Source organism: Motacilla alba, chromosome 3, assembly GCF_015832195.1.
Source record: "Motacilla alba alba isolate MOTALB_02 chromosome 3, Motacilla_alba_V1.0_pri, whole genome shotgun sequence".
Taxonomy (NCBI): Eukaryota; Metazoa; Chordata; class Aves; order Passeriformes; family Motacillidae; genus Motacilla; species Motacilla alba.
In genome coordinates, this window is record NC_052018.1 from 65,907,009 (window position 1) to 65,926,776 (window position 19,768).

General features: G+C 40.1%; 1 protein-coding gene across 1 annotated transcript; it reads left to right on the forward strand.

Moving 5' to 3' along the window:
* The first annotated feature begins 174 nt into the window (after positions 1-174).
* Positions 175-19,768, forward strand: RAB32 (RAB32, member RAS oncogene family). The gene is made up of 3 exons (XM_038133184.1): positions 175-597; positions 16,231-16,508; positions 18,218-19,768. Exons 1-3 carry the CDS (start codon positions 369-371, stop codon positions 18,365-18,367), a joined length of 657 nt encoding a protein of 218 aa, XP_037989112.1. The 5' UTR covers positions 175-368; the 3' UTR covers positions 18,368-19,768.

Sequence of the window (19,768 nt, forward strand, 5' to 3'; positions counted from 1 at the left end):
CAGCCCGGCCCGCCCGGAGCAGCTGCGGGGGAGGTCCTCCCGCCCGGGCCCTTTCCCGTTCCCACCTCCCGCCCGGTGTCCCGGAGCGGCGGGGCGGGCCGCTCCCTCTCCCCGCCTCTCCCACCGCCCTCCCCCGGGCCGCTATAAGCCCGCGGAGTTTCCGCGTCCTGTGACTGCAGTCAGGTGGTGGCTGGTTCTCTGGTCCCTCCCGCCCTCTGTCCCGCTTCTTGTTCCCCCGCCCGGCGAGGGCCGGCCCTGCGGGGAGCGGGCTGGGGAAAGTTGGAGGAAAGTTGCTGCCTGGGAAAGTTTAGAAGCGGGAGAGCCGCGGCCCCGGCAGCCCGGCCTCTCCGGCGCAGTCCACGGGAGGGATGGCCGGCGGGGAAGGAGCGGGAAGCGGCGTGCCGGAGTGCCGGGAGCACCTCTTCAAGGTGCTGGTGATCGGCGAGCTGGGCGTGGGCAAAACCAGCATTATCAAGCGCTACGTGCACCAGCTCTTCTCCCAGCACTACCGGGCCACCATCGGCGTGGATTTCGCGCTCAAAGTCATCAACTGGGACAGCAAGACCCTGGTGCGGCTGCAGCTCTGGGATATCGCAGGTACGCGACAGGACGGGCGGGCTGCTCCCTGCAGGGTGCGCCGGACGGCGCTGGCAGCCCGGCTGTCGGGGGTCCGGCGCACGGCCTCTGCGGAGAAAAGCGTCTTTTGGCTGGGAAATGTCTCTTCTTGTTTTTTGTCTTACCCCTGTTATAACCAACCTCTCATTCTTCCCCGTGAGGTGTAAGTAGAGGGAGGTCTTAATGTGTGAGTGAAGTTTTTCACTTTTTACAGGCTTTGCCCTCTCCCGTTAGCAGACTTTATGGGACTCTTGTCTTGGCCCAGGGTTTTACAGCAGTCCTGGAACAGCTGCTTTACTCTCGCTGCTGGATCCAGGGCTCCCGGAGTGTTCCTGCTCATACTGCTCCTCCTGACCTGCTTGTCTGAGTGGTGGTGGCAACGGCCTTGGTCATGGCCGCTGCTGAAATTCATTCAGGGTTATGGCTCTGTAATGCATCTAATGCACCATGCCTTACAGGTTAAAGGTAACTCAAACAGCCAAAATTGTCCTCAGAGGAAGAATGCTTAAACTTTACATGCTTGGAGTCACCTGGTTAATTTAAGTAGCTTTCATCCCTGCTGCATTGAGTGAGGGAATAATGTTATGTTATGCTTAGTTCTTTATTCAAGTCACAAATTTGTATATTAGAAGCATACTATGAGCATGTGGAAGCAGAAAAGTCCTGTCTACTTGTCCAAACCATGCGTTATTCCTTTCCTGTATATGATTCAATCCTGTTCTTCGGCATCTCTTGTTTCCAAGACTCCAACTGTATACCTACCACGGTTAACTTTGCTTATGCTGTGGTGTCAAATGCCACAGAACAATCTCTGTTTTGCCGTGGTCTCATAAGAAGTCTGTCCCTCAGCTCTGTAATCACCTTGGTTGGTTTTGCATTTCTAGTTTTGTGTGCAGCCCAGGTGTTACCCTGCAGCTCTCCTCATCCCTGTCTACCACCCTCAGAATATCTCCTTGAACCTGAAAAAGTAGACTTTATTTGAAGTGCTAGTGTTTAAATTTACACTGCTGGAATACACAAGGGAAGAAAGCTGGTAGTTACTGTTTCCATGAACTTTATGCTTACCAGTGGAAGCTCAGAAATGAGGAAGTGTGACATGTGGCTGCTGTAACCCTGTGACAGGCCAGCTGTACCTCAGCTCCTGATCTTTTTGCTCTAAAACGCTTCAAATATGATTCCTCAAACTGAAAAGCCTTCATACTGCCATATACTGAAATACACAATGGATCTTTCTGTTGCTGGCCTGTAGGGCAAGTGAAAATATTTTCTAATTGCTCTTTTGAAGAGCAAGTTAAGATGTTGGCAAGTTTTCTCTTCTGATGCGTTCCTCTTGTGAATCAGTTTTAACTTTCTGTGACTCAATTAACAGTATCAGTACAAGCTACTGCAATCCTCTGGGTATATTTAGTGAGCCTGGGGTTCCAAAGATTGAAGAGGGGAGGCTGTTGGCATCCTGGGGTTTGGCAGGCTGCCATCCTTGTGTTTGACTTCTCAGCACTTCATTGCTCAGACTTGGGCAGGCTGTGTGCTTTGCCAAAGCAATCTGTTTCAACAGGATAGGCAGAAACTTAGCTTTAACTTGTCACAAAGTTTGGACAGAACCTATTTACAGCTTGGGAAGTTCTATCAATACATCCATGCATTAATGTCATGATCTGGAAGACAATATTTTTCATTCTTGATTATTGTCCTTGGAGTATTTTTGACACAGATAGCTGAAGACTAAGTTAAGAGCTGCTGATAAGTCCTTGGAAGCTTGTGGTAAATTTGTTAAAGAATTAAATTGATTGAAGAATTAAATTTTTTCCTGTCACTGAAATATTTTATTTTTAGTTTTATAAGACTTTTGTATGAAACCCCTTAGTAGTCTTTCCCTAGCAGAAATTAAAAAGGAAGATACAACTGTTCTGCAGTTTGCACTCTAAACTCTTAGTCTAATCTGCTAGTTTAGGGTATTCTGTTTCCAAAGGGCTGGGGGGATCTTGCCCAATGAAAAAAAAAAACAAGACCAAGAAAAGAAGTAATCTTGGTGATTTTTGATTGGGTTGTGCTGAGCCAGTGTGACAGCAACAATTTGGACTCCTATAGTCCAAACATCTGAGAGTTAATTAAATGTAAAATGAAGAGTATTTTAGTATCTTTAAGGGTATTTGATGGTCTTAAAGCTGCTGAAGTCCTCAACCTGGGAGTGTATTCTGCAGCTATTTATGTGTACAGTCAGGAATATTTCTAAATACCTGAGGATGTTAACAGATTTATATTGACGTTATTACTTAAAGAACCAGGTTGAAGATGGCTTCTATAATCATAGACAGCATTCTCTAAAGCGCGTTATTGAAGTGTAGCAGTGTCTGAGCATGTGATAGTCATTCCTTTTTAACTCATCAGCCCAGCTGTCTTCTGGCTTTCAACAGCTCGGAGATAATTTTGCCTGCTGGTGTGTGCAGACAAATGGCTTTAGATCTCTTCAAGAGATCTGAATCTTATGGTAAGTTATGTTACATGTGACTTCCCTGCAAGCAATGTAGTGCTGGCATTCTGAATTTATTTTGATTCATTTAAAAAGGCTGTTGAATTAAAGTCTAGCCCTTAAGCATAGAAAGGGATGTTATTTTCACTAGATCAAAGCTTGTATGTAACAGTTTATCGTAAGAAGCTTTCTTTAAAGAGCTGGGTGATGAAAGCTAAGGTTTTGTACCTAAGTCAATGATAAGAACTGACCCTGTAGTCCATGCATCATCTAAAGATCATAATGCAGCTACTATGCTGGCTTCTGATTTGATTGTAGGAAAAGTGATGAATGTTGTGCTGTTTATTGCAATGCAGTAGATTACTGGATGACTTCAAATTCTTGTGCTAGCTGAGGTTGTTTTGGTTTTGGGTCTTTGTTTTCTGTGATTAGATAATTCTGTCAAATAGAGCATGACCACGTTACACTGCTTATGCTTTTTTTTTTTTTTCCTGCTGAAAATAGCCCTCTTGTTGTAAGGTACAAAGTTGTGCAAATTCTTGCAGCAGCATCAAAGGGGAAGTGATGTAAAATAATGAAGAGGGGGGAAGGTTACTGTTGTACCTAGACATTTGTATTTCAGAGATAGGCAGGTGTTTTAGTTTTTTAGACACAGGTTGTAACTTCTTAAATAAAGGTGATGAAAAAGCTTGAGAATAAGACTGATCACTGTCAAATTATCTTGGTTACAGCATAAAGAAAGAAGCATTCTGAAAGAAGGTGAACAGATTATGTCTGTTCATGCAGGAACTTTAGTTGCCCTTTGCATTATTCTTGGGTTTTTTGTTTGGTTGACTTTTTTGTTTTTTGCTTTTTTTATTTTGATGTGTGAAGTAATGAAAAAATATCTTTCTGGATAAATTCTGAAAGTGTTAAAACATTGATTAAAGGGCATAAATGATTGGCAAAATAAATAGGAGGTAGGAATGAGTCATTGTGGTAAAGAGATGCAAAACAAAGAAATCTTAAAGGTAGGGAAGCGTTTTTACAGTATATTTCAAAACAGTAGAGATTGCTACTTGACAAGTGTGCTGTTTTAGTGAGCACTGCACTGACCACAGTGTGCTCAGGTGGTGTGTGTGGCATATTGATGAAGGTGGCATTTAAAAAACACTTAAAGGATTTTCAGTATCATAGGAACTTTTGAGCTGATCTAGTAAAATCAGCAACTGTGTTGCTTGCTGCTTTTGTGTTCATGTTGACTATCACTGTCACTCACTTCAGCCTGTATGAAGTTGCAGTTTGCTGGAGAGCAGGAGTGTAAAGATCATAGATGGTGGCTTGAGTTTGGCTTCTCATGAAGAATATCACTAATGGCAACTGGTAGACGAATTTTATTTTAAAGCTTTTTTTGAGGAATTCTGAATTAACTTTTGTGTAATAGCATTCTTCTTACAGGATTTCATTAAAATTTCTTTGTATAAATATTTATTAAAACTGCAGTAATGCTTTAACTGGCAGAGTATGGTTATGAAGTTGGCCAAAGAGAAGAGGAGTCATTGTACTTTGGTACTGTAAACATGCTCTACAGGCTTTCAAGAGCTGAATGATAAGCAGCATGTAGCATGTAAATTTGTTACTAAAATCTTGCATGTCTCCTTGAGAGGAACTGAACTGTAACTTGTTATAAGTATATGCAGGTCCCCAAGAGGAAGGAGAAATCAGATGAAGTATTTTGGTTAAATACCAAGTTGAGGAAGAGCTGGAATAACCTGTCTTTTGTATGAAGACAAGTAAGTGTTAAGATATGTGAGTTGATGTTAAGAGCAAGTTAACTTTCTAAGTAACTGTTAGGCTTATCTATGGGAAGCCATGAGAAATGGGAGAGAGTACAGGAAACCATGGATGTGTTTGACTTTCAAAGGCATCCAGGCAGTTATAGTATGTGAGATAGTTTACTTCCATGTGAAAACCCTAGTTTCAAACAGCTCTATATTCCAGTTAGTCTGCGCTTTTGCTGCTGCTATGTCATTGAGGCTGCCAAGTTGCTTCTGTGTACTGAAGCATTAGCTTGTTTCTTGAATTAGGGACTGATTTTTTTTTTAAATAAGGTCTAAAGCAAGTGTTAACTTATGTTAATACATCCCTGAAAGTCTATAGGAAAACAACCAGGAAACTTCTGCTGTTCTGTATCCATACTTGGCTCTGTGCCAGAGGTATGTATGCTTCAGTTGCTTTGCAGGGAAGTCTCTCCTAAGAATGGAGAATTTGGAGGCAGCAGTCTCTAAAAGTAGTTAAAGTATTCTTGTTTCAACTTGTCCTTAGCCACAATGCATGTTGAAGGGATTAAAATGGCAACTCTTGCAGAAAAAAACACGAAAAAATTGCGTAGCTATGTGCCTGGTACAAGTGAGCATAAGGTGGAGGCAAGACAATCCAGGTGTAACCTTCCCTCAAATGTGGAGATTTTTTCTCACCACTATAAATAGTCTTAATGAGTGAAGGATGTGGACATAAACATTTTAGAAATGGATGCAGAACTTTGAGCTCAGAGTTTTTCAGAAACTTGTAAGTTTTCTGAGGTTGTTTCCCAGTTTATATAGCGATGGAGGCTCCAGGAGCAGCCTTCAGGTGGAGATTAGGAGTGCTATCATTTTGCTTATAGCTGAGGCAGGTCAGAAAGCTCCCAGTCAGGGCTGGGGAATCTTCTATGTGATTATGTCTGCAGACTCATGGAGATATGAAGGACTTAATTTCTGACTGCTTCCTGCTCACACATGTTTAAATATAAAACTCATGAGAGAAGATTTGCTTAAGGGTTGTGGTTACTGGAAACATGCAAGAACTAGCAGATTAAGTTTGGGGATGGGAAGTAGAAGGCCTGCTCACATAAATTTTGAACACGGAGGCAAGAAGCAGCACTGATGGTGTACTTTGTTTCCTTCTAGAAACCATCCCTCTGTGGGAAATCTTGTGTGGGTGTCCTTTCTTATGACTTTTCTGGAATAGCTGGATTTGGGTTATGAACTTTCACTTCAGAATGACTTGCTGTGCTTGGAGCTCTACAGCTAAATATCGAAATAAGTTCTGAATGTGTTAAATTTGGGGTTTCAGTGTTTTTCCAACTTTCAGACATCTCTGAATACAAACAGATTGAGTGTTTTGTTTTTTGGGAGTCCTGTTTAAATACACTTTTAATGAAATGTTACCAAGGTGTAAGGTATGATTGTTGGTCTAATGAAGGAATTTCCACATCTTATCAGTGGGGTACCAAAGCATTCAAAATGACAGAGGTTCTTTTGATTAGTGCTATGCTATTTAGCCACTCAAAGTACTGTATATTTTATTTTGGACTAAGCCTATAACCATTGTGCTGATTGAATTCCATAAGCATATGGGAAATGCTACTGTCTTGATGTTGGTGTTGTAAGATAGTCTAGTGTGGTAATTTTGATTATGCAAGGCAGGACTGTTCAGTTAAATGGGAGAATTGAGACAGATGTTCTTTGATTGTCTTGGAAATGAGCTTAGAATTTCCTCATAAGGTGTTTTAAGGTGTTCTATGAGAAATGGGGTTAAAGATGTGATCCTAAAAGACTAGTACAGGCTTAAAATAAAGTTCAATGTATTAATCTTACAGGTACTTTTAATTTCTGTCAACAATGGAAATGCACTTCGTGCTTGAGCATCTATTCACTATGGAATAGATGGTGCTTCAGCCTTATTTTCAAACAGATGTCACACAGCAGTTGCTCAGAAGTTTTGTGCTTCCTACAAGATCACAATAAAAACTCTTTTCTAGTACTCTAATTCAGAGAGTCAGGGATGGCTGAATGCATGTACATCAAATAGACAGGGGAAATCTACCTTAAAGGCAAACAATACCTAAATTCTTACTTGCAATACAGTACACAGGAGGAAAAATAGTACATAGAGGTCAACATAACTAATTTTTGGGTTAGTTTATAAAACCGGAATACTTTGCAGAAATAATAATCTTACATGGGTCACCCACTTTTCTGAAGGCAAGTATTAAATTCCTGCCCTTCATATAATACTGACTCAAGTAGTCAGAAATTAAGCTGGTTTGACAAGTCGACCACATTGCACTTCAGAGGCAAACTGGCGCAGACAATGTTGAATATACACTTTTCTCTTAATGTGTGGCATTCACATGAATGTAAATCAAGCTTTATCAACTCTCCTTTCATCTTCAGAAGTTGTAGCTTCAGAGTCTTGGTGCTTAACCTTATTTACATCTCTACTTTGCCTCTTACCAGTTTGGTTTCCTTTAGGTGCACATTAGGACAGGGTGTTACCAAAGTGCATATCCACAAGTACACTTTGAGTTGTCAAGTGCTATAAAGGGGTAATTCTCAACTTATGACATAAAGCAAAGAAAATAATCTTAGCTGACTGGTTCCAGAAAAGGTATGCTGTAAAAAATAAGATTCTTCCTCTCAGTGGTGAGTGAGACCACTGGATTCAGTCTCACAGCTGTCAGACATAGCCTCCATGAATTCCATTGGTAACCATTGCCTTGCTTTTGTAGTCTGCTGTAAGTGGGTCCCTCCAAATACCTGCTTGAGAGGTTCAGAAGTGTGATGCACCATGTTAGAAAAAAGTGATTTGCAGGAAGGGAATGTCTATTTATATTTTTGCATGGAAATATAGGGATACCTGTTGTGAAATTCCTGCAGATGTTAAAGCTAGCATGACCAGAGGTAAGCAGTGACTACAAAGCACAGCATGCTTCTCAACCTACTGTGGTACAGTGTTCAATATTCAAAGATCTCTTCTGGCTATGGAGACACAAAAAGAGGATAAACGGGATGTGATTGTGCTTTGAGAAACAGAGGGATTTCAGGGCTTTATAGAACTTGCTTGGAAATAAATGTCTTAACTGTCTACAGAAGGCTGGCAAACTCTCAGTAGCAGTGGCTTCTACATTAGCAGGTAATTTAAACAAATATTCCTTATTGTATGGATTTTAGCAGCTTTTCAAATAATAGGTTGAGAGGTAGTCTCTAAAGGTCACTGCAAACAGCTTATGGGAACTTGTTCTTTAAGTGCTCCCAGGCTAAGAGTGCTGGGTAGAGCAAAGTGGCAGCAATTTGATACAAAATTCCAATCACACAAAATGTGCCATGACACATTGACCATTTTAGAGATTAACATTTTTTCAGTCTCGTGATCAAGTTGTTCTGGAGACAAACTGACTTTAGAATTGTTCTCCTGTGGGCTGTGAAATGCTGTAGTGCCATGCAGCATCACTGTGAAGCACACAGTGCAGCTCTTGCTGCAGGGCAGCACACCAAAGGATATGGATCAGAGGGTGGCAGGCATGAAATAGCTTAACTCTGGCAGATTACTTGTTTGGGTAAGTCTTGTTAAAGCAAGGTAGGAAGTACCAATTCATGCTGTTGCTGGCACTAATTGGACTATGTCAACTCCTTTGAATACTAATGCGGGGGAATTGTTCTGTGCATGCTGCATTTGACAGCTAGTTAGAAATTGTTTAGCTTGGTTGCACACTGATTTTCTGGGAGTTGAAATCTAGTGCTTAAACAGGGACTTTGTCTCTCTCTGTTTAGCAAAGATGCAAAAAAATAGGTTGATTATTATAGAAACATGACTGTCATACTGCTGCATAAAATACACACAATGTTGGACAAAACCCATTGACCTCTAAGTGCATGGTGTTGCTTCTCAACTTCTTAAAGACAGAACAGTAAGCTGTTGAAGTCACTTTGGACAATTAAGTAATTAGATTAGCCCAAGACTACAGGCAGCAATGACAAGTTTCAGTCTTGCTGTAAAATTCCCAGTGAGGGCTGTGCAATTATTTGAGGGAAAACTTTCTGTCTTTGTGGGAGAGAATGGCATGCCTTTTCTATTAGGTTGGTAGAAGTGATCATATCTCCTGGTGGAAATCTGGTGTCTAGCTTCCAGCACTTGCCGTCTCTGTGCTTTTGCTGTTTCATGGGTAGTGAATAGGATAGCAAGCAGTGAATGGAAGGACTAGTCATTGATTTTGAAATTTCATATTGTTAACAAATGGTTAGTTTAGAAACTGGCTGTGTTGGGAAATGGAACTTTAAAGCAAACTGCTTCCTCACATTTCAGAATGAAATAGTGACTACTGTGAACATATGAAAATACTTTGTGATATGATCTAAGTAATCAAAATCCTGCTGCACTTAGGCTGATATTCATCAGTAACTTTTCAATGACTACAGAGTCTCTCATACATACTGTGTCTGTACAGTATATTGTCAGTGTTATGCCTCTGACACTGCATTGTTCATCAGAACTGCTCCAACTGCACCCTGCAGCTTTCTAATATAGACGTAACCAGGGGATCAAAGGTTGTCTCTTACAATAAAATGTGAGTCAGTTGAACAGGGATTAACTGGCTTTTGCCCTGACGGCCGTTCTGAAGCATTTGGGAAAGGGTTAGTTTTGGGAAGAGGTCCATCCAGTGGTCAGTTAACTTACCCATACCACCCTTAGTAAGAAATGGCACTAGCAGTTGTAATTGTCTGAGGCTGCTTTTGTTTGTTAGAAAGTAAGTACTGCAGTCAGTGAGATTATTTCTAGTACTTGTCTCATACAAGAGGATATAATATTCTAGTAATTCTCACTTCCTAGCCTGTCTGTGTTTGTCACCAGAACCACAAATACCACTTTTTCACAGTGGTGGGAAGTAAAAGTCAAGCTGGATGTTCCTTAACACTTACAGGTTTCTAACATCAGCTAGAGCTGCTAATGTCATAGAATCACAGAATGGCTTGGGCTGTAAGGAGTCTTAAAGATCATCTAGTTCCAACTCTTCTGCCATGGCACTTGACCATAGGTTGCTCCACCCAACCTGGACTTTGAGCATTTCCACAGATTCTCTGGGCAACCTGTTCTGGTGCTTCACCACCATGACAGTGAAGAATTTCTTCCTAATATCTAATCTAAATCTACTCTTAATATGAAACCATTTCCCCATGTCCTGTCAGTACATGCTCTTGTAAATAGCCCCTCTCTCTTTCTTGTAGGGCTCCCTTTGGGTGCTGGAAGCCTCAAGTCACCCTGAAGCCTTTTCTTCTTCAGGCTGAACAATCCCAACTTTCTCAGCCTATCTTCATAGGAGAGGTGCTCCAGCCCTCTGATAGTCTTTATGGCCTGCCTCTGGACTCACTTCAACAGATCCATGTCCTTATGTTGGGGATCCCAGAGCTGGATACCACATTCCAGTTGAGATCTCACAAAGGCAGAGCAGAGGGGCAGAATCAACCTCCCTTGCCTTGCTGGCCATGCTGCTTTGGATGTAGCCCAGGATACAAGTGATTTTTCTGGGCTGCAAGTGTACATTGCTGGCTCACATCCAGCCTCTCATCTACCAGCACCCATACGTCCTTCTTGGCCCAGCCGCTCTCAGTCTGTTCATTCCTCAGCCTGTGTTGGGAACCCAACCCAGTTGCAGCACCTTGCACTTGGTCTTGTTAAGCCTCATGAGATTCCCATGGGCCCACTTCTCAAGTTTGTCCAGGTCCCTCTGGATGGCATCCCATCCTTCAGATATGTCAGCTGCACCCCTCAGCTTGGTGTCATCTGCAAATTTGTCTGTCATTAAATAAGTGTATAGTTCAACACTTCCATGGTTTTAACGTGTGGCAACTTTTCACTTGTAGCTTAAATGGATAAGACTGGGGAGTGAGGAGACATCTGGTATTAACAGTCTTGGAGTCTGTCTACTCTCAATCTATGGCTACTATCTGTGGGAAAAAGCAGGCAGACACACTAGAATGTGAGCTGTAATATTGATAGTGGTTTGGTTAACCTACTTCTTGCAGAATAACATATCCAATCTAATTAGGTAGGACAGTTCTGGGACACGATGTGCTGGTCTGGGGAGATGGGGGATAGCTGTCAGCAGTGGTAACCTGCCAGTAACATGTTCATATACCTCTCTATAAAGGAACTTCAGTCAACTCACACCTGACCCTGGTAATGCTAAAATGTACGTTAGGTGTCTGGAGACCTGGGAGATTCATCCTCAGGGCAGTTCTGGATATTTGCTGTATTGTGCCAAACATTTAGCTGGCATCCAGAGTGTGGTCTTTTCCTGCCTGTGGCTCTTGAAGGGCTTAAATGAGTTTTGAAAGTGGCAGTAGTTGTAACTCAAACAGAGGATTGAACTATGTTCCCAGCCACTTTGGATGGGGATTTAGCTTAAATCTATCACACTGGATGAAAGTAACTTTACTGAGAGTTGGAATTGAAAATATGGAATTGTCACTCAGGTGTTCCTGAAAAAAAAAAAAAAAGCTTTGACTTATGGTTGATACAAACTGCCTGTTAAGTCATCTAATATAATAAGTAGTCTGGGCAAAGGAAGCTTGACAAACTCATTGTTGTTCATATCCATCAGTCATTTGTACATTTAAATTGTTTTTTCTAGCCCAAATTCCCATCATGTAGGAGAAGTTATTAGTTGAAATTGAGTGAAATAATAGGAGTCTAGAGTATCTTTTTTGCTAAATATTCACAAGAACTGCTACAATAGTAAGTCACACTGTAATAAACAGGACAGTAGTGTTTCTCCTTTACACTAGGAAAGACTGCTCTAGAAACGCTTTAAAATCTACTTCAAGGCAAGGTTACAATGATAACTTACCTTTTGCAGTAAAGGACAAATATAAAGCTTCTAATGTTAAGTCTTAAATTATAGCCAATCATTTCTTTAATGTAGTTTTTTACTTACATTCCACCCTCATTACCATATAAAATGGGGAGTGAGAATAGCTCCCACCTTCTAATGCAGTTTTAAACTCGGCTTTATTCCTGTGGTGCTGCCGTAGGGAAGTGGATTAGTTCCTGATGCATGTCATTGTGCAAATATTTCACTTAAGGTTGTTGCAATTACTGGAAAATATAGTGACAATAGGTGCTGAGTCATTTTGATATGAAAACTGTGGTTATAGAATGCAGAACTTTGCATTACATGAAGTCACTTCCATACCCCCAAATTAAACTTCTGATCCCTGTGACTGTCCTGTATCTTAGCTCCTCATTTGCACCTGAACTACTAAAAAACTGCTACTTTAGTGGCATCAGATTTATGCCTAGCCACTGGACCTACCAGAATGATTAATCTTATTTTTTCTATACAGCTATACTAAGCAATTAGTTATCTTCCTGCTCTTCTTTCTAACATTATACACATGGGGATTTTAAGTCTTGTTTAATCTGATCACTTTCAGCTTTTTTCTTCTCTGGGGGTATAATCCACTTTCTGTACTGCTCAACACTATTGTCACATATGGAGAAATGACTATAGCAAATGTCTTGCTGGACAGAGGAAGAGGCATGGCACATCTCTAAACTGTGCATGGCAGAAGCTGAGACATTTAGTTTTAAGAACAAAGAGACTTATGTTCAGCCTTGAGAATTTGTAGGATTAGTGTTTTGTAGTTTGATTTTTCTGTATGAGGGTTTGTGGGTTTGCTTTGTTTTTGAGGTGTTTTTTGTTGGTGGGTTTTTTTTTTTTTTTGGCGTGTATGGTTTTTTTTAAAGCAGAAAAGCACTTGCTAAAGCTCTGTCTGAAATTCCTGTTAAATTTTCAAAAGGCTGTCTAGAATGCTCTGCATCCTAGAGAAGAAGGTCAGCATGTGCTTTGTCAGTAATAACATGATTGTAAAGTCTACTTAGTTTAAACTGAATTCCTGCCTCATGCTGTATACCTTTTACCAAACAAAACTCTTACCTCCTGGGCAGACCCTGTTTCAGTGCTTCTGTCTTTGTATGAAATACAGTATATTCATCTTCATTAGGCCTCCAGACAGGATGAAAGAGTAGTTGCAAGGTAGTATTCAGGTCAGGTTTATTGTTAGTGGATGTGAATTCTAGAGGCGAAAACAGCTCTATAACAGCTTGGGTTACTCTAGAAAAGGGAAGCTCTCATATTGGGCAGTATTTGACATATTAAAAGACATTAATCTCTAAGATTCCAATGCTGTTGAGCTTGTGTGTGTTTAAGGGTAAGAGATAGCAAATCTTCCTAATATAAAACTTTAATCTAGTAAGTAAAAATAGAAGCTTTCTTGCTGATAGGCACATCAGTTTTCTACTTTCACCCAAATTAAAACTGCGGAACAGCATGTATTGATGTTTCTCTAAATCTGAAACTCATACTACAAGAGAGATAAGTGTTGCTGGAAATAACAGTTAAATGATTGTTGTGGATAGCCAAAGCCCATGGTTTATACTGTGGCTGCTGTAGAATACCAAGCAATACTGACTTCCATGCTGACTTCCATTCCTAGCAGGACTGCTGTCTTCTTACACTGTGAGCAGCCACTGTGCAAGGCTGACTTTGGCTGACTCCTCAGATTTGGTTCTGAGCTATGCTTTGTAACTTTGTTTCTTTGGAATCTATATGTACCACTGTACTAATTTCACCATCTTGTATACCTCAAATGTGCTGTTGTGCATGTTTCAGGAATGGTTATTGCTATTGGAGGCTCATATGGCCACCTTGTCAACTGTTTTTGTCTTTATAGCTGTTTTGGATGGAAGAGCAATAGGCAGGAAGGGATTCAGTCAATGGTGATGTCCTTCACTGTGCTCAGTGATTACAGCCTTGTTTATGTACAGCATGCACAGTGATCTGAGAAATGGTAACTGCCTGATGATCTTTTCTGCAATTCCTAAATAATTTAGTTTTCATATGTAGTGATCATGCTCTGTTTACTCTTTCTGGTAACAATCTAGCAACCCTTCCTGCAACTAATCAATACAACTTAATTTTCTTATGTAAATGTTCATCAAGTGCTTGGAAAAACAGCCTTAAGTAAAGCATAGAAGCCTCCCAGCTCTCCAGCAACTAAATAGCAAGGACTAATGGGACCATTTCCCTTGCTGCTTCAGATTCATGTTCAGTGTCATGTGAATAACAGCAAGTGGTGCTCAATTCTGTACCATTTTAGGGCTGAATTGAAGAATTCGTTCTGTAGGTTGGTACAGGGCATTGTAGACCTTGAGATTACACTGTTTGTTTTGTGGGCTGTCCTTCGGTGTGAAGGGATATCTCCCTGCATTTGATACTGGGGCCAGTGCTTTGGCATAGTCCAAGGTGTTCCCATGTGGCAGGAACTGGTGGTGAAACTGACAGCTAAACAAATGAGGAAGCTGAGAAGGAGCTCCTCAAAACTTGTGTGATGCCCTATGCAGCGACTGGCTTAATGTAACTAAATTTGACTGTGTGGAACTCCATTAAAAAAACTCAACCCAAACTCCCAAAACCAAAACCCCTACATTCTAAGGGTAAAATGTGACATTACTGACATGCAGAAGTAGCAAAAGCCTTCTGGTCTAACTCTTCCCAATGGTATTGATTAGTGGAAACAGTGGTCAGTGGTATGGTTTGTAGTAAGGCTATTCTAAAAACCTCTTTTAGGCATGAAAGTCCAGCCTAGGGAGACAATGTGAATTACTTGTGTACTCTGTTTAGGAGACTTGTATTAGCAGTGTGGCTTTTCCAGAGGCCACATAGTCATAGAGATGAAGGCTTGGTGCCAGACTTGTTGCATGACCTTAAAGTCCATGGCATTAATGCTGCTTTAAAACTTGAGTTTTGAGTATGGAGTTAAGAGCTTTCTTCTTGGATCGTGCTTCTTCTTACACAGGATGTAGTGGGAAAAAAAAAGTGTTATCTCCATTCTGAAGAATATGCTGGGTAGTGATGCTGTTTTCTGCAGCATCATAGTTTAAAGTGAGCAGGCAGACATAAAGTCAACTTCTTTATAGTTCTTTGGATCTTTAATGTGGTTGCTGCTGTTTTCAGGCCATTCTAGTAGCTGCTTAGGCAACCTTTTCTGAAACTCTCTGTAGGGAATGAGCTAATCATACTGTGAGTTACTCACATTAAGATGAGGCAAATCAGCTGGAAGAGAGCACTGCTGAACAGGATCTCTTGTAAACTTCAATTATTGAATTTTGGTCTCTTTCTGAGAAGGTGATAACACACCCAGTTCTCCTTGTGTCTGTTTGTCCTTGCTAATCAAAGGTCGACTTGAATGTTTATAAACAGAGGACAACTAGGTTTCCAAATGCAGCTCTTGCTTTATATGTCCTTAAGCCTCATACACATGAAAAGATAAAAGCTGAAGTGATGATACACTGTAAAACTAAATCACAGAGTTCAGGGACTGCTTTTCCCAGTGAAGACTTCCAGACAAAGCAGAAAGCTATTTAAGTAGCCCAGACTTTCCAAACAATGTGCTAGGACTTGATACTGCTAGACACACTCAAATGTAAACACACCATGGTAGTCTGACCTTTCAAACAGAAGAAAAAGTGAACTGGCACACTCTAATTCTGTATTTCAAGTATTGTGGCTAAAGTAGTTGTACTTAATAAGAAAAGGCTTTTTTTGAGTTTTCTCTGCTTATGGGCAATTGATTTTTTTTTTTTCCTGGATTTTTCTTGTGAATAATTGTACTTTAACTGCTCTTCTTCTTAATTCCCAAGATTGCTGTAGAACTTCTATAGTTGAAAATTAATCCAGAGTAAATCTTAGACTTGAAAAAAATGAAGTCAAAGTTAACAGATTTAGCCAGAACTGTTAAGCTAGCAGCTTCTTTTGAACTTGTCCCTAAGGAAAAATCTATAATATAGGTGACTTCTTCAGAAGATGCTTTGAAGTCTGTTAGCCTTGAAGACTGCAAAACCCCTTGTTGCTCATCATTCAGCAAAAGACTGAGTTTAAGTCTTTAACTGAACCAACTAGATTAACATACAAGCCTTAATATTCTTTGATGAAATAATGATTTGTGTATATCTGTGTTGGTAGTGTTTTTAGGCATTACTTCTCAAAGAACTGTACTCAACAAATAAAATGACTATGTAAGTATAGAAGTTGAGGGGTTTTTATGAAAAATTCCAAGTCGTAGTTGGGACTGTAAACTATTTTAAGCATCTGACTTGTCATGTATAGTATACATAATAGCTGTTACAATGAACTTAGGTGAGCTAGAGAAGGCAATGTTTTATGCTCTAGGTGACTAGATCCAAATGCCAAACTTCTATGGATTAAACTGGTATACTAATCTGTTTACACTGAATACAGTTCATGCTTCAATATAAATATTCTCTGTGGCTGTCCTCTCTTTCAGGCCAGGAGCGCTTTGGAAATATGACCAGAGTATACTACAAAGAGGCAGTTGGTGCTTTTGTGGTCTTTGATGTCACAAGAGGCTCCACTTTTGAGGCTGTTTCAAAATGGAAGCATGATTTGGACAGTAAAGTACTACTTCCCAATGGCAGCCCCATCCCTGCTGTTCTACTCGCAAATAAGTGTGACCAGAAGAAAGATGGCAACCAAAATCCCTCTCAAATGGACCAGTTCTGCAGAGAAGGTGGCTTTGTTGGATGGTTTGAAACATCTGCCAAGGTAAGCTTAATAGAAAAATATTTTTAGTCTCTTGAATATTGGCATGACAAGGGTGAATATAATCATGTAGGAAATAAAGTTATCAAGTATAGGAAGTGGCAGTCAAATTCAGCAAAATTTGAACTCATGTGCTGGCTGGCTTCATACCTGAAGAAGATGAGGCATATTTGGTCTAGATGAAAAGCTATTTCAAATTGAGAACATATTGAATCTGTCTGGAAACCTTGATTATCTGAGTTTGATAAGTTTTTTCATCTTGCATGTGTGAGGATCAGTCATTCTTTAGATGTTAATACTACTAAATGCTGATCAAGCTCCCCAAAAAATACAGGTCATCTTTAAGTGCAAGCTTTTAAATTGCATTTTCTGTTGTCACTGTTTTACGTGGGAAACAGCAAGATTTGAAGTGAAGAAGCTATTTGCTTATTCATTACTACCTACCCACAGTGTTGCTAAAGCCCTTTTCTATTTTATCAGGCAATGTCAAGACTGAACTGGAGAAAAATGGTCCTGTATAGTAGCTTAACTGAGTAAAGCAGCTGCCCTTCTTAACTTCGAGTAATTTCATGTATGGTACAGTTTTAGTCTACAGATGTTCTGTCAGTGGACAGATTAAACTGGCAGCAGCTTAGTTGGAAGTGAAATCCACTGTTTCCTTAAAGCCCAACTGAGTCTTAAAATGAAGGACTCCTTTAGATGAGGACAGTGTGGCTGACAGACCAGATTACTGGTCTGGCTGATAAATCCTTTATAAAGTTAGAAAGGCATCAAGGTCCCACTTTTCCCTTGTCTTGCCCACTTCCTTCAGCTGCTGAAGTGTTACACAATGATGTTTAGACAACTCTTAAAAAGCAAAGAATCTCTAAGAAGACTATAAGAAACAAAGTAACAAGTTGCTCTTTATTTACTGTAAGAGAAGGATACACAGTTAAAAGAATTAGTTAAATTAGCGAACAATTTGTTTGCATTTGAAAAGATATTTCCAAACTCACCCATCTGTTATGAAAAACTTTATTTTTTAGGGCTTTAGGGCTCTTTATACTCAAAAAGAATACCGAGATTCTGCTTTGATAAAAGTCTTCTCTGAACCTTTACCTGCCTGTAATACTGCTATGTATAAACTGCATTATGGCTTAAAAATAAATGCCAGTAACACTGGAAAAAAATCTAATGTGAAGTTCTAGTGACAACTTGCATTTTAGGTGGCATTTAAGACAGGACAATGTAAAACAAGGTTCTTGCTGCAGAGAAAAATCCAGGCAATAAGTTCTAGCTTAGGTATTAATTGACTTGTTTAGAACTCTGAAGAATTGGAGTTGAAATACCAAAAAATTAGGACAACTGTCTTGTTTTCTAAGCATACCAAAACAGTTTTGCCTTAAGTCCTCCCGCTTGGATTTCCTTTCTGGATGATGCATAAGTTGCTGGAAAGGACAATATCAACTCATTCCCCTGACTGCCTACTAGATTAGAATCAGATTTCAGCTTGTAATATGGATGAATAATGTTGTGTCCAACCTTTCTGCTAACTTTTTCAGAAAAAAAAAAAGGCGGTGAACAATGACTTCCTGCATCTAAACTGTTTGTGTTCTGCTGATGAAACTCAAGAATTATTTTCTTTTTGGATAGCTTTAGGAAAGTGTGACTGTTACTAGGAATGTGTGACTGTTTCAAAAAGATCACTGACTTCTTGCTTTCAACAATTTTAGGACAACATCAACATAGACGAAGCTGCTCGATTCTTGGTGGAAAACATCCTTGCCAATTACAAAACCTTTCCTAATGAAGAGAATGATGTGGGGAAACCAAAACTGGACCTAGACCCATTGAAAGCAGAGAGTAAATCACAATGCTGCTAATGCTACCGCCGTTCAGTAGATGTGATGGGATGAGCAGCAGGACTTTGCTTTAAATCAAAATGCTGCTATGGTGCTGCGTTGTGACAATCCATATGGGGTGTCTGGTACTATCTGAATTGGTGACTCATTTGGGTGTTTACATATTCTTGTTTAGCATGAAACTGAGTATCTTGTGAGTTATCATTCCACTTGCTTGAGTGTCTGCATCTAAGTCTGATTAGTGTCTTCTTACTTGAGAACATAAGGTAGTGTTTACACTCCTAAAAGGAACAAAGACAACATTCAGTGTCTAGTTTGCTTCTAGGACATATGCTACATTCCAAATAGGACTCACTTTTAGGTGACTAGACTCTTGCACCTTTAAAGTAAACTTTTCCTTCGTCACCATTTATGTCCCACGTGAGCCTTCTCACCAGCACAATTGTCCCTATTTATTATCCCCACCATGAGGATCTGCCTCTTTGCTAGTTCTCCTGGATCAAGACATCCCAGAATCTTGAACGGGCCAATGACAAGATGGGAGGTATCTTTCCTAGTGTGATCACTAAGATTGAGTGGAGTAGATGGCTTTTACCACTGAGTAAAAGCAAGATGGTTGTTATTGTGTTTAACAAGGGAAAGACATTGTTATAGAGATACTAATACAAATGCATCTCCAGCAATTTAAGGCTGAATATTTTCAGCTAATACTTTACATATGAAACACATTAATGAATACAGTTGTACTGCTGGCACATAGTTATGGTAACCTCACCCCTATGCACATCCAGAAATAAGCATTTAGTAACTTTTTCATGCACTAACACCGAAAACTTTACCAAGAGTACAAAAAGTAAGTATCTTACTGTCCTGTGATGATGAACTTTTTTCTTCTGTCCAGAGATGGTTCTGAACACCATGAGCAAGGAGAGAGGTCTTGAGGGAAATAGCTTAATTGGTTCATGCTAGTCTGTCAACCTTTCTGTCCCAAGCTCTGTCTTTGTCAGTTTTAGAACTCTTGACTGCTTTGAACTAATGAACTGGCTTACCAGTTTGTAACTGTATACTGAGATACTTATGTTTCTTTGTTATAACACTCATGTATTTTTGGCAGCAAATGAAGTTCAAAAGGAGTAGAGATATTTCATGGTTCTTGAATGTGTTCTGGAACTCTGGCTCTGATTGGCTCAAAGGCTTTGAAGCTCCTCTTTATTTTAAGGGTTTCTTCTGTCCTGGTACCTCATTGCTATTGACTTCAGAAGTCTTACCTTGCTGGGTTTGATGGTGCTGATGTTTAGGTGAACATCAGATTTAGGTATATGCAGGATTTGATATACTTTATTCTGTATTGAGATTTCTTACACTGTCTTTTTTTCTAAAGAGTAACATACTTTTTAAGAGTTAAATAAATATATTTGGGCA

Excerpts from the sequence above, each read along its gene's own strand:
- RAB32 (XM_038133184.1), top strand. The coding sequence starts at position 369 with ATGGCCGGCGGGGAAGGAGCGGGAAGCGGCGTGCCGGAGTGCCGGGAG. Across the intron at positions 598-16,230 it reads GCAGCTCTGGGATATCGCAG|GCCAGGAGCGCTTTGGAAAT; the intron begins GTACGCGACAGG and ends CCTCTCTTTCAG. Across the intron at positions 16,509-18,217 it reads GGTTTGAAACATCTGCCAAG|GACAACATCAACATAGACGA; the intron begins GTAAGCTTAATA and ends CAACAATTTTAG.